A 15180-nucleotide genomic window follows, 5' to 3' on the forward strand; every position below is an offset into this window, starting at 1 on the left:
AACCGCGAACCTCTGCAACAAGCGGCAAATGAGCCACCGCTGTGCCGGGTCACAACCGCTGTGGTGTATGCCTGCGCTTGCATTTTGTTCGAGTTAATACTGTATTCAGGTAACAGCACGTTTCATAGAGCAACCGGCACACAAAATATACAGTAGTGTATTTGTATTTTCTGAAGATAGTGTCTTTGGGCCTATATCATGGACATTGTTGTACTGTATTATGCCCCCCACATGATGCACTCTTTGTTCACCAACCCATACCTAGCAGTGTGGTAAAGTATGGTCAAATAACTCCCACGACCTTCACGGTGTGTGGGGAGCTCCTCATCCAGAAATGGATTGAAAAAGGGGCTGTACATGCACAAGATAGTAACGATGGGGAGGGAGTAGCATGCAGAGATGATCGACTGCGGAGGACTGGTATTTTTAGCAATCGCGTGTAAAACCTGTAAGGCTCTTTGACAGGCGCAGTAAACCCTTCCTGTTGGACACGTGGCTATAGCTGCTTATATTTCCGTCTACCTAATGCTCAATCACATGTACCCCGTGGTCATCTTTAACATTACACTAATTATTTGGTGGTACTGCATTGGCAGTGGTGCACAAGCACAAATAACGAAAAAACCCAACGCATTCACCAACAACCCTGCCCTTAAAAGGAAAACGTTTAACCAGTAATATATTTCATAGGTGACGTTTTGGGCAATGGCCACATAGAGAGGGCAGAGAGGTAGAGTGCTCATCTTTTCTGCTTGTTGTTTGAAGGTTTAGATTCCATCTGAACTGGAAAGGTGACATACAGGGGATGACTTGCGTTGAGCCGGAGGGATGTGTTTTCTCTGAAGAGGTAATGGCACTGAGACTTATAACGCAAGCTATGCAGCTGGTTTCCTTGTCTCACTATTGATGCTGCCAGGAGCAAACATGAATATTACATCGGGTAATTTTGGAGGGCGTATATGAGTGTCTATGTGTGCGCGCATGTCCTGGGTAATTTAGTGGTCTGGCTAGGATGTGTTCGCCAGGACTTGTTCTGCAGGGCTTTTGTAATTTACCGCTCCATTATGCAAGCTGCGTTACAGTAGATGCACGCTAAACAGGAATGTTGTGGTTTTGAGTATCTGTAACTGTTGGTTGTATTTCACCTTTTGTCAATTAAAAATTGGGAATTGGAAGATGTATTCGGAATATATTTCAGACTGCTTCTCGTGGATTAAAAGCAGCTCCTTTGTTATGTGTTATTGAGTTTCTGCAAATCTAAAATGATCGTATTACAGTACTTTAAAACGGTCAGGTTTGTGTGGCACAGCTTTACTGGATAGTACAATGTCAACCAGGTACCTTTTGTGTTTATCTTTTTCAAGTGCTGTGCTGTTGCAAGTGTTCGACACGGATTTATGCTAGGGAGGTAGAGATACATCATGAATTCAAATCGATGATTTGACTCCCGATAGATGTGTGGAGTTGTGCATGACAGAGTAGCTCATTTTATATTTGTGTTAATGTTGTATGCATCGAGCCCACGTGACCCCTGCAGTCAGTAAATAGGTGTTACAAGTCACATAAATGTCATTGATTCTCAAATTAATGACAGTATATCCGAATCGTGACATTTCATTGCATTGCAAGAGGGTGGTTGAATCATCGCCGGTGTAGTGAGTGACCTCCAGTCATCCTCGCAGCAGCGGATTTGGCTAGCCCAGGGGTCGGCAACCTACGGCTCCGGAGCCGCATGCGGCTCTTTACGGGCTGCTTCTTGACGATGAGTACGTATGTACTCAGATGCATTGCGGCTCTTGAAATACTGCATTTTGTACCGAATTGGAAAGAAATGGCTCTTCTTGTTATTTTGGTTGCCGACCCCTGGGCTAGCTGTTGAACTAGGACGGTCACTGCATTGCACGCTTTTTCAGATGCGCTTCTGCGGTCGTCTGGAATGCTCTTCCTTCTGATAATAGGATGCCTCTGGAGCTATGCACTTTTACATTTATATCGAAAACGTATTTCTTTAGATCTATTTTTTAGGGTGTGTTGAGGTTGTTGTCCTTCCCCCCACACCTCCGATGAGCATGGTTGGCTATGCACGGTGCGAAAGAAATTCAACATAGATATCTGTGTTTTAGTTACAGTGAATAAGGCCACAGCCGTTTTATTCACCGCTTAAGAGATTGCCAACATGGTGTAAACTTATTTGCGTAAGAACAGCTTTCTTTAGCCTACCAAGCCGTTTGGATTAAAGCTTGCTGCCTTTAATAGCATGCACTTCTGGACTCTGCTCTCTACGTAGCTTGTCTGGAGACTGTTCTGTAATTTGACTTAGAATTACATTGATTGAACTTGACGAGGAAGTGGTGTGGAATCTCCCTGGGGTTGTAATGGCCATATTTGTATAAATTTAACCGTGAACTTGTTTTGTGTTAAACGGCTGACATGTATTCACACATCACCGAGATTCAACTGCAAATTACGATTACCTGTTAGAGCACCTCACGCATAGTCTTCTCAGATACGCCGGTAATGGAAGTGATGTTCAGGGATGGAACGGGTGGGGGGGGGGTGGCGTGAATCTCGTGGCTCTCGCCAAGTGTTCATTTCGTTCCGCGCATAGGAGTCTGGGCTGCGCGCACCGCCGGTTCTAACATCCTCCTTTGAGCCCAGCGTCAAAGCCACAGCTCCGCCCTCGCGCCCACCCCATGTGCTGCTTAATCTCATTACAGGCATTAAGTGAGCTGTTAAAACTGTAATAAGTGCACTCGCTCCCCGAGTCTTCTTGAGTCTATAACGAGCCGTCAGTGGATGATCTCCACTCACCCCCCCCCCCTCGACGCCACCTGAAATTCTCTTCGGCGCAATGAATGAAGCGACGATGGCGCAAAACCCCTTCCTAACGCGATACCTGCAAGCTGCCGGGGCGCTGCTCCCTCAAGGTGCGTTAAAACACGACGTTAGCGTTGGTAACTCTGCGGGTCGCGCCCGAAAACGAGTCGCGTAAGAGAGACTTGCGGGGTGCTGGTATTGAGAGCAGTTCTCATGCTGGGGCGGGGGTATAATGAGGGCTCAAGAGAAATACGGAGGAATTGTCGACGAGTTCCGGAATTACTTGAGAGGTGGGAAGGGAAGAGATGTAGTATTGAAGCATGGGAAGGAGGGGTACAGCTGTTGTGCAGATGGGGTTGTAGCTATTGCAGGGAGAAAGAGGAATGTAGCAATAGTCTATGCTTTATTGAGCTATGATTGATAAATCAATACCTTTACTTAAGAAATGCATAAGTAAATATTATGCAATACATAAAGTATGAAGAAACATATTTGTTTCAATGTATATTAGGTCCGGCAGTAGTTGCCCATGCCTGTAATTCAGCACTGTGGAGACGAGGGTTGGTGGATTGCACAAATGTTGCAAAACTCCTTTTGTCGTAAGCGTCGAGGTGCCCATACCCTTGCTTGCTAGGAGAAGGGGGTACTACAGCAAAGTCCGGACAAATATCATCTGTCCCTTCTCTACGGGATAGTATTGCCCCTTCACAAACGTGGGTTTCCTGTGGGTGCTCCGGTTTCCTTCCACATGTAGAAACACTCATTGACTGAAAACATCGTAATATATATAGAGGACTGCAGAGCTTGGCCAATTATTGGAGCCGGCTCGCCGCCTGGTTGACGTCCAGCTTAGCTGTGGTTCCTCGGCAATTGTGGGTTTATACTCTTTGGTTCTTTCAGTAAAGTTACATAGGTATAAAGTAATGACTTCACCGAAAGATCCAAAGAGTATGGATCTCTGCGGTCACGAAAACTTTAAATCTAAATTGTGGGTTTGCATGAATAACACCGCTATGTCAATACACACGTGAGTCCGCAATTAATGTTTTTAATATGTGAAAAAGCAATTCCAATGGTTGTTTTTGGTAACTGATTAATCAAAGTAAAAACAAATGGCAGATGTCAGGCAACTACTGCTGCCCAGGTACTATTCCTCAATAGCGGCCAGACACCTGCACACGCCCAGAGAGGGCGCGATGACCCATGACTGTGACAACAACGATGATTATGATGTCAATATTAATGATGCTGCCGATTTTGGTTAAATCCAGAGATCTCTCATCTGTGACCCAATGGCCTTCGACTCCTACTATCCAATTTACCGCATATATGATCTTCCAAATATCCTCCATCATCTGATATTTTCCCTATAAGTCATTTTGGATCATTATGATGTTGGTGCTGATGATGGTGATGATGCTGCTGTTGATGTGATGATGATTTTGATAACGATACTGCTGCTGATTATGATGCCGATTTTGATGATACTACCACTGATGGTGACGACAAAGATGCAATCGCTGTTGGCGATAACGGTTATGGTGACAACGCTGCTGATGGAGCAATGCAGTGGCACTCTGTGCTGTATTATAAAGACAAACGCACACAGAGACACGGCGACTCAGAGACGGACACAGCCAGACACAGAAACAGATATTGAGGCAGATACACAGATACATTGAGACAGAGATATAATTGTGTCACGGTTGTTGATGATGCCACCTCAGCCTAAATTGGTAACATTGAATCATTGAGCTTGAATTTTCTACTTTCGGCCCTTTGGCCCAGGCCCCTGGTTTATGATTCGTTTAACTGGCCTTTCACGACAGCCCTACTCTGACACCTCCCATCTCAGTACTGTGTCTTAGCATATACCCACTGGCTTCGGATGCAAGGATGCCCGTGTGAGTTAGCATCACAGAGTCCATCAACTGTTGCGATATTAAGCCGGCACTCACAGACGTGGTGACATGTGCGACGAATCTCGCTATGCTCACCCACCATGCTTCAACAACTTTCACACACAACTCCCAGTGTATGGTTAGGTTTTCTGTGTTAGCAACCATGAAAGGAAAGAGTGCATATTTGCAAGATGTGTACCTATCAAGGGACTATTTACACTATGCAGATCATGGGATGTTCTAAGTCAAACTTCTATTAGTGTACATCGAATTAATGTCATCGTCATTTTGTTCAGAATCCAGCTCAATCCAGTTCTGTCAGTGCTTCGTCAGGAGTGATGCGATGGGCTATGAAGATATGAACAACGTTAGATCTTTATCTCATCCTCATTGATGTTAATGCTGAAGCAGTGGCATGGCCCAACGGCAGCGTGTTCACCGCTTGTTGCAGGGGGTTCACGGTTTGAATCGAGCAGCTGCCCCTGATTATTACCATCAACGTAATAACCGTAATAATTCTACGCACCATCTGCTGCACAGTGGGCATTAAATATTCACTCACGTCATTTACAAGAGGTAGGGTCATTGTGAGTTGACGTCAGGGTCCAATTTTTTGCCAAATAAAAAAATGACCTGTCATATAACTGAATTGGGATTATACTTGGCAATCATCACCCCCTTACTGGCAGACATGCCCCAGGTCACTCTTGCAAATGCGACTATCCTTGCGTGTTGGGTTCTCACTGCCTGGTTAAACAGAATAAACGTAAACCTTGAAATGGATGACAGTGAAATAAACAATTATCCTTATGGCGGTACCCCGGGTACCAAATAACACAGAATGGCCGAGGCAATTAAATACTTTATTTTTGGGACACTATTTTATTCCAGGGGTGTACTTAACTCTGCAACTGGGGTACCAATCAATCCGAAATCAGTGCTACTCCGCGATGTCGAAACGCAGCGAGGACGATTGCGCCGAAACCCTGAACGCTCCGAAACCCTGAACGCTGGTACGCACCGTAGCGGTGCATCGTGTACAGCTCGTCGAGATGAGTCGACTGCCGCATCGCCGACCATCGACAGACTAAAAATGACTGCATCACGGACATTATGCGAGAGCCGGGGTCCTATGGCACCCCGGGGTACCGCCATAAGGTTAAAATATAATAGCATTGGAGGCCTGTCTGCCATGTGCTCTGAAACCACCCCTTGGGTTGAGGGTCGGAATTGAGGGACTGCTGGACATGAGGCAATGCGTTCCTGCAAACCCTTCCCACCCAGCCGTCATCGCTGCTCAGTATCTCACCGCAGCTGAGCACAACTCATTATGGTCCAGTACACAAAGCAAACATAATCACCATGTCCCCTTGGATGCATTTGGCCCAATTCGTGTAAAATATGTAGTTTCGCACTGTCGCATACCCTCGTATGCTCATCCTGCTGACAGACCGATTTTCACGCACGCACAGACACACGCACGCTCATGCGCGTCTGTGTTGGCCCCTCCCTACCACCAAGGGGGGGGTTTAATGGTGTAAAGCCAAAGATGCTTGGTGCTACTTAAAACAATTATGTTGAAGAAGAAGATGATGATAGCGATGCTGAGGATGATGATGGTGATTATGGTGATGATGGGCGCCAAACTTCCACATGAATTGTGATGGAATGGGCTGGATGGCCCCTCTGTGTTCCTCGCATCAGCAACACTCCCAAGGCATTCCGTGTGACAGACGAAAGGCTCAAGCATTGGCGAAGGGTTTTGCTCTTACGAGACCCCACCATAAGGGGCCGTCAATAAATGACGTCATGCACCTGGGGGGGTGGGGGGGTCAGACATTTTTGACGATGTGTGACGAAGGGGGGGGGGGTGAGAAATGGGACGTCATTTCAAAATTCACAACTTTAAATGAATATAGACAACACGTTCTACTTAATTAAATAAACTTTTAAAATAAATGTTTTCTCCTACAACATCAGAGTGCAGCGCCACATTAAATTCGCACTACAATGACAATAGTTTAAAGCGATTTGAAGAATGTTTTATTTTTGGGGGGGGGGGGGAGAGATTTGTGACGTCACATTTGGGGGGGAGGGGGGTTAAAAATCGTCCAAAATCGCGTGACGTCATTTATGGACAGCCCCTAACTCTGTTCTGACCCCACTCATTTTGGGCCATTGCATAATTGCCTAATAAATAATGGTGCAATTATTTCGTTGAAGTGTTGAATGGTCCATGATTTGCACATTTCACAATGTGGTAATTTTTTCTCCAAAAAACAGCCGTCATTTCACAAAAAGTGGCAGAATGGACAAAAAACTCCAGGCAAAGTCATTCAAGTAGTGACGGTACTCCTCTCCTCAAGTAGAATTAAGCTAAAATATATTTTTTATAATTTCCTGTTCATGTATTTTAACATTACTCGTATCGGTTATCATTAGCGTGAGTGGTGAGTTTGATTATAATAAAGCAAATGTATAATGAGTGGATAACGTGTATCCATTTATTGTGCAAGCTGTGTGGGATAACTGACATCACCAGTAATCTGTAGCTAATACTTCTCCACTCTAATCACAAGCTGATGACTGACTCTACTTCCCTCAACAGGGTGTCCCTACTGAAGCTCATTTGTGGGGTGAACACGATCAGCTGCCGATCAAAGTACAACAATACCGTTTGGCATCCACAGTGGAGTTTGGTTTCATTTGTAGAGATCGCATATTACAAAGGGTACGCAAGCAAAGGACACTGTCCTTAGCCAACAGAGTCCAGGTGTATCTGTTTGTGATGTTCTCAGGTGCCTGGCATTCCCACAGGTGGTAGCAGAGCCAGTTCTGTGTGACGTGCCAACAACACGGCTGCCTGGAGCCCGCCCACTTGCCAAAGGGTTTGCACCGCGTATTGGCTGGAGGGCTGGTTGAGTGGCGTGTTGTGGTCTGGGAGGCACTGGCTAAAGCAGCGTGAAAGATTCTGCACTCATTGGGTCATAAGAAGTGGTCTTGAGCAGCGTAAGCTCAAAGGGCCCTCCCTGTGCAGCATTTACCAACACCAGGAGCAACCGTTAGTGGCAGTGCCAGTTAGGATGGACTCTCAGCATGACGCCAGCCTTGGTGAGTGGCCAATCGTGGCATTACCCCAGCAGAAGCATCCGTATGACTGCAAGAAACCAATGTCCTCATTCATGCGTTGGTAGAAAAGCAGTTTCTGGCAATGTTTGATCGGAAAATATTTTTTAAAAAATCCAGTTTTTAAATAGGTATTGCTGTTTCTGCCAACACGTCAATGAGATCCAACACGTTTGGTTTGCACGTGTCTTTTTACAGAGGTTTAACGCGTGTGAATTTACACGTGGAGTGCTTATATTTTGTGTTTTTGTGTATTTAGATATCTCATCATGTGTATAAGTTTACGTGTATTAATAAATTTGCGTCTTTATGCATATGGGGTTGCCTGAGCCGTAAACACACGTGTGTTTTTCGCTTGGTTTAAGTGTGATATAGTCTTGTGGTACGAGTGTGATGAGTAAGCGTTCATGTGTGCGTACATGTGCGTGTGTAATTTCCAACCTTCCTTTCAAGGATGTTTCATGGATGCTGTGAGATACACAACTGCAATTGAAGCACTGTGCTCTTTTAAAAGTACAACTGTTCAGTAATCTGCACCTTATTTTAAAACAAGGTAGTTTGTATTGTATGAATCTTTCTGTTTTAGCACGGAAAATTAACGATGGGGTGGGTCTCATTTTGTGGCTGTGCAATTCTGCCGTTCCCTTTGAGTTGCTGCCGAATGCTGGCAGGAAACCATCCGTGGACAGTTTTTTGTATCACCTAAAGCACTACTGTAGTATTGTATCGTTTAAATGTCCGTTCGCATTGTTGCTGTTCATACAAATTACACCTATGATGCTGTGCTTAAACCATGCATAGAAAGAGGGAGTACGCCTGTGGTGAATTATTGATGAGCATTAAATGTGCAACACTAATGTTATGTGTTTGCCTTTGAGGCAAGTACTCTATACGTGTATAGAAGAAAAACGACCGAGTGTGTAAATGTCCTGACGTGTGTGCATCTGCACGTGTAACAATAGAGCACTACTCAATGTTCCAGTTTACTCCTGCTCCTGGCCCTGCATACGTATGTATGTTGAACTTATTTTTACCATACATAGCCAACCATACTCATCGGAGGTGCGGGCGGGGGGGGACAACAACAAACTAAGCACAAAAAAGTAGTTGTAAAGAAATTCGTTTTCAATCTACATTTAAAAGTGCACAGCTTCAGTAGCTTCTTAATATCGGAAGGAAGAGCGTTCCAGACGGCCCCAGAAGCGCATCAGAAAGCGTGCGATGCAGTGACCGTCATTGTTTAATGGCTAGCAGCCAAAATACGCTGCGAGGAAGACAAGAGTTCACGTGATGGTTTATGCTCCTTGACGACATCCGCAAGGTAATGTAAATTGTGTTTAAACCTGGTTTAGGTGAAGGCACCTCTAAATTATTACGTGCTATAGTCTTCATGTTAATCGAGTCAGAGGTTTGCCACTCAGAGGAGTAATGGGGCAGTGCTCTCCCCTGTGTGGAAATTCCACATTCCTGTAGTACAGTCAGATCTTCCCGAAAGACAGTCGCTGATGATTTAACACAAACTAGTCGTCATAACATCAACCCCATAGGGATGAAGGATGGAGTGGACCCCGGAATGGGATTGAACTTGTGAGTCGTGTGCTCAAGCCACGTTGCCACTCCCAGAAAATTAAAAGGATGGCGTGTTGAGCCATTTTTATTAAATATTGCTTTGAAAAATAAATAATGCTCATAAAACTTGCCTTTCTACCATGAATATTTGTGATTATTTTTTGTTTTGCACAACAGTGGATGGACAGGTATAAACTTCTTATTGAGACTTTTTTTCTCATTGGGCTGGATGATGCCCTTGTTAAGCAGTCAAATGCACAGTACAAGATTGTTCCACTGCTAACACCAAACAACATAAACCTAAAACAAAAGCAACAAATTATGAGGGATGCAAAAATGGCTTTCCCACAAAAATATAATCCGATATATGCAATAAAAGAAATAACTTAAACCTGTTGAAGCAACATTCGATTTTCGACACTAAAAAATTGCAATGATATTCGAGTAAAACATGTGTAATAACATGTGTTCCACTTTCCCAATGAATCCTTCCACATCATATCACGTAGAACTGTGGCAGAGTAGTAAATGCCCTCTGTCAGAAGCTGGCCCCCTCTAGGTGGCAGTACTGTCTATAACCTGTACCGGAGTCCATTGATTAAATTATTATACACTTCTCCACAACAAGGTCCCCCTGTGTAGGCACATAATAGACTTTTGGGGGCAAGTGCTGTTAGCGAGTAGCACTTATTATGAAGGCCGGCACAGCACACGAGATGGGTGGGTGGCCAGCACCACGCCCGGCCTCTTTTGTTTCCCGAGTGGCGATGTTTACTAAGCGCCGCACTCGGTACACTCGTTTGAGGCCGTCAGCGGGAATTTAATTCAGGTGGTCGGGTTCGTAGCGCAGCGCACGAACCGCGACACCACCGCTCCCCGTTAATAACATACACACTTGTGTATGCATGTGTTGTATGTCCAGAGCCCCCATTTGGCTGCTGTTGTGGCCCTCCCCCCACAGCACTACCCACCATAACGTTGCCATTCAGCACCACGAGGAGGTTGGGGTTTTTTTCTTTCAGTCCTCTGTCGGGAGCTGGACCGGTACCGCCTGTATCTCTGTGGTATTCAGGAGGTCTGGTGGACCGGCTCTGGCTCCTGCCACCACGAGGGGTGGACAATCCTCTACTCTTTTGAACAAAATAATGAAAGGGGCGTGGGAGCGTGGCGGTGAGGTGTGGGAAGCTGTAAGCCCCAGGCTACTTTGGGCTCGCCTTCCCATCAACCAGAGGCGAGGAGTGGTGGTCGTGGTTACTTATGCCTCCACCGAAGATGAACATCCATGGAGGGATGCAGGCAAGGCCGATGAGGCAGATGCCTTCTATGACCTCCTGTCACAGGTGCTGGCTAAAGTGGCCCCTCGGGATAGAGTCATCTTGTTGGGTGACTTCAATGCCCGAGTTGCTCATGATGCTAGCACCTGGTCTGGAGTGATTGGAAGACATGGGCCAGATCAGCTCAATAACAATGGTAGGAGGCTGAATATTTTTTGTGCAGCCCATGGGCTTGTAATTACCAACACGCTGTTCTGGCATCGGCTCATCCACACAACATCATGGATGCATGCCGGGTCCAAGCTGGACTACAGTTTGACGGAACAGCGGATGCGGCCCCATGTCCTTGACACCAGGACCTACCGTGGAGCTGATCTGCCCACTGACCATCGACTTGTCATCTGTAAGATGCGCCTGCCATTCTTCCACTCCGGTGGTGGGTGTACACCCAGGACCCTATTCAAACCCATAGTGGCATGGTCTCAGCTAGCTGATGAAAGTTGCAAGCGAAAATTTCATCATCGCTTGCGGCTGGGGTTGGCATCGTCCCCCACTCCACCTGATGTCGAGGGTAAATGAGCTCATGCAGCTGCAATGGCTGCTTTGGGTACACGGTCCAGACCTCCTCAGAGACTCTGGCTGATAGAGGAGGTGTTCAGACTGGCTGAGAAAAAGCGACAGGCCCATTCTCATCGTCTACAGCACCCCACGTCAGAGAATGAGGAGGCTTACCGCAGGCTTTGCACAGAAGTTCAGAGAGCCGTGAGGTGCTGCAAGGATGGTTGGTGGTCGCAGGTGGCTGAAGAAATGGAGTCTGCCTCAAGGGCCCGCGATCAAAATTGCTCTTTAATTCCATCAAAAAAGTAACCTGCAGCGCCACACCTATTACCATCAGTAGGGGTAAGAATGGTGATCCAATCTCTGACCCCCAGGAACAGGTTTGCAGATTTGCTGAGCATTTATGAGGTCCTGGGGGAGGGGAAATCCCGCGGCCTGGAATGCATCGTGGGACAAAGTGGGGATGACCCTGCTGAGGCTGCGGTGCCTCAAATATTGGAAGAAGTCACCCCCTGTGAGGGGCTGGTTGAGGTGCCATCTGTCGAGGAAGTACTGAAGGCGATCCGGAGTCTGAGACCAGGAAAAGCACCGGGCAGAGATGATCTCCCAAGCGAAATGCTGAGGGAGGGTGGCGTTTGTGCACAGACTGCCCTATATGACATCATAACAACAGTCTGGACCACTGGATGGGTTCCGCAGGATTAAAAGGATGTCCTGGTGGGGTCCCCCTCTTTACGTGGCCTGAACGTGCACACAGCCTAGCACAAGCGTCGTGGTGACGTCACCGCCAATTAGTGGCGAATGGCGGTTGTTGTTTTTGGCTTTTTGTGTTTAGTTTGTTGTCCTTCCCCCCGCACCTCCGATTAGCACGGTTGGCGACGTACGGTGCGAAATAAGTTCAACTTTTTATATCGCCTGCATAAGAGTGTGCATTGCCAGGCAAATGATAATCCTTGAGAGCTGGAATAAGCGGAATTAAGCAACAATCCACCAAGGCTATTAAATCTGCACGGTTAGAGCCTGATTTTATCTCGTCTGATATAATGGAACCCAATTCAATCCAATCCCATCCCATGCAGGGTATTTTCTGGATCTGATTGATCAGCAGCACATTCTGATAGCAAACGGGTATTTTCATCACAAGTGTAATCCCCCTCCCCCCCCACCGCAGCATGTGTGCTGTTGTGAGTGTAGCTAGCTCAAATACCCTCCCTATTGGAATCGAAGTTCCCAGGTTTAGTTTCCAAGTGAGTGAAGTGTATGCATTATTTTATATCATAAAAACTGTATTTTGCATCTTCTAATAAGATAAAATTTTACGAATAAAATATTGTAAAGAAGCGTTTTTTTTACCCCCTTTTACACTGTTTATAAGCACGTAAACTACGCTTGGGAATTAAGCTCAGCAGCACCTTGTGATTCAGCAGGAGGGAGGTCAGTGTGTAACCCCGTACACTACTGTGGCTCTGGCCATTGGGGCCGGCTGTTAATGGCCGTGCGGGCCTGTAAGCCCATCAGCCGATTAGGATGAGACCCGATCACAGTGGGGTGACATTCCCATTCCATCTGATCCTTTCTTTTAAATAGTCATTTAATTTTGTAATCCTATAACTGAATACATGTGTACGAAGTTTATATATGGATGCAATTTCAGGTATCAAAATGTTTTTGTTCGGCTTCCAATGTTTGCCTACCATCTTTATATTCATGAAACTGAAGCACGCCCTGAATTCACGTGTTTTTATGGAACACGTTATGAGATAAAACATATTATGATGGTGTATTTTTCCAATATCAACACCAAAGATGTAATCGTAGCTGCAAGCATTGGCATCTTGCCCTTTGATGTCTTGCTGCTCTTGATAGGTCAGTCCTCGCTGTTACCCTGACAGTTTGTAATGCTGATAATAGGGTTCTATAAAACTTGATTTGAAGCTTTCGTGACTGCAGGAATTACTCTTTGGTTCTTTCGGTAAAGTCAAGTAGAAATAAAAATAAATAAAATAATAGAATACGACGTTTCGATTGCAACACAAGATGATGTATCTTTATCAGATCTCTATTTAAGGCCTCGACACAGAGGCATTGGGTCTCTGTGTGTCTATGTTGTGTGTCTCTCTCTGTGTGTCTCTGTGTTGTTTCACTCTGCTTGTGTGTCTGTCTGTGTGTCTCCGTGTCTGTGTTTTGTCTCTCTCTCAAATTTAGTTCTACCTGATGACGGTTGCTTGTGTTGCAATCGAAACGTCGTATTCTATTATTTCATTTATTTTCTTTCTACGTGACTTTACCGAAAGAACCAACGAGGGTTCTTTGACTTTGTCCATCGTCTGGATGATTGTTTGGCTAAGGATGTGTGGTCTGTGTTTATTACAGGTGACTGAAACACATATTTATAGAACTCGTACGATCAATCTGGTGACCCAATCCACTCTGGTAAAGTTATTTGATCCAAATCGGAATTGAATGGAATGTATGACTCAAGGAAGCATGTAATTACGTTTCCATCGAACCAATCATACATTCACCGAACGAATAATGTGCTAAATTGATAATATTACAACAACAACAATATACATGTATCTAAACAAATGTGTTTCATTTGATATTGTGATAAACATTTGATTTGTAACAATAAATACATATGTAAATAAATTGTGTGTGGGTTTAAATGTCCACAGTAAATTGGAACGTTGCTAAAGAAGGGTGAGGAATGAACTGCAGGAGATGGTTATCCATTTCGATTTTTTTTTTTTACCAAAGGACACTTTTGGTGTGGATAGTTGAGGGGTAAGGAGTCAAAAACCATGGGAGCAACACAGCATACGTAGTTGCCACCTGCTGAGCAAACAATAAGCCAGGGGATAGAGAAGGGAGAGGCTGCTGGAATGTAGAGTTGGATGGAGGTTATCCACGTGTGGAGGTGGGAAGGTTGTAAGAGACGCATCGCTAAACACACCTCCGATTATAATGGTTGGGCTATGTGCGGTGTGAAAGAAGTTCAACAAACATGTGTTTTTCCCGCACAGATGTCTCATTTGTGCAATCACAATCCCAAGCACCCTGCCTTAATCTGTTTTGTCACAGGAGCGATCTGAGATGGGTCAATACAGTTGTTTTATGTTTTATTTTGGCACAGGTAAAACCCATTCGGCAATAAAATGCTCATTTTCGATCGGGTTCCTGGATACAACAAAAACACGTGAACAAATCAATACAGAAACAACTGTACACGGTCCAGTTCTGAATGTGAACTGCTAAGTGACACGAGTAGATGTTTACAGCACATGACACAAATGTGGGTAAATAAAGACACATAAATAATAACTATACATTAACAAGCAATTTTATATTAAATTAGCTAAACTATACATATTTTAACATGTGAAATTACTGTAAAGATAAATTCACATGAACAATATTGGAAACAGAACTAAAAATATTAAAAAATAAAGAAGCTTAAATATCTGATGCTTTTTTCTCTCCGTCTCCTGTTACCCGATCTCTCTGCTGTCCTCCCGCGTCTGCCTCCTCCACGGACCTCATCCTCCTCCTCCTCCTCCCCCTCCCAGCTGTTGACGAGTACCTGGAGTTAGAGAGACGGTGGAAGACTCCCCGCTGCAGTCGCCCCTTGCACACAGAGAGCTCCCATAGGTACGCTACATCTGCGTTACCATCCTAACCCGAGAAGCCACTGGAGCTATGCACTTTGAGCAGATGTTCAAATAATTAGAAAACTCATTTATTTAGAGCTGCTATTGTTGCCTTTAGTTTGTTGTCCTTCCCCCGCACCTCCGATTAGCACGGTTGGCTACGTACGGTGCGAATGAAGTTCAACATACATACGTGCAACAATCTATCTATTAAGGTTCGTGAAGGACTATTGTATACCCTGTGTTTTGGCCGTTGTAGATCGTTGTCAATCTAAACGCTATTAA

At 45.1% G+C, this 15180-nt stretch overlaps 1 protein-coding gene across 1 annotated transcript in view; it reads left to right on the plus strand.

The window, feature by feature from the left end:
• The first annotated feature begins 2836 nt into the window (after nt 1–2836).
• LOC133345007 (supervillin-like) overlaps nt 2837–15180 on the plus strand; it is a 107494-nt gene continuing 95150 nt past the window's right edge. Inside the window, 2 exon segments of the mRNA XM_061555347.1 lie at nt 2837–2927; nt 14815–14896. Coding sequence (XP_061411331.1) covers nt 2852–2927; nt 14815–14896 — 158 coding nt within the window. The 5' untranslated portion in view covers nt 2837–2851.

The sequence above is a fragment of the Lethenteron reissneri genome, chromosome 21 (genome assembly GCF_015708825.2).
Source record: "Lethenteron reissneri isolate LAM-NWPU_2019-01 chromosome 21, ASM1570882v1, whole genome shotgun sequence".
NCBI classification, from domain to species: Eukaryota; Metazoa; Chordata; class Hyperoartia; order Petromyzontiformes; family Petromyzontidae; genus Lethenteron; species Lethenteron reissneri.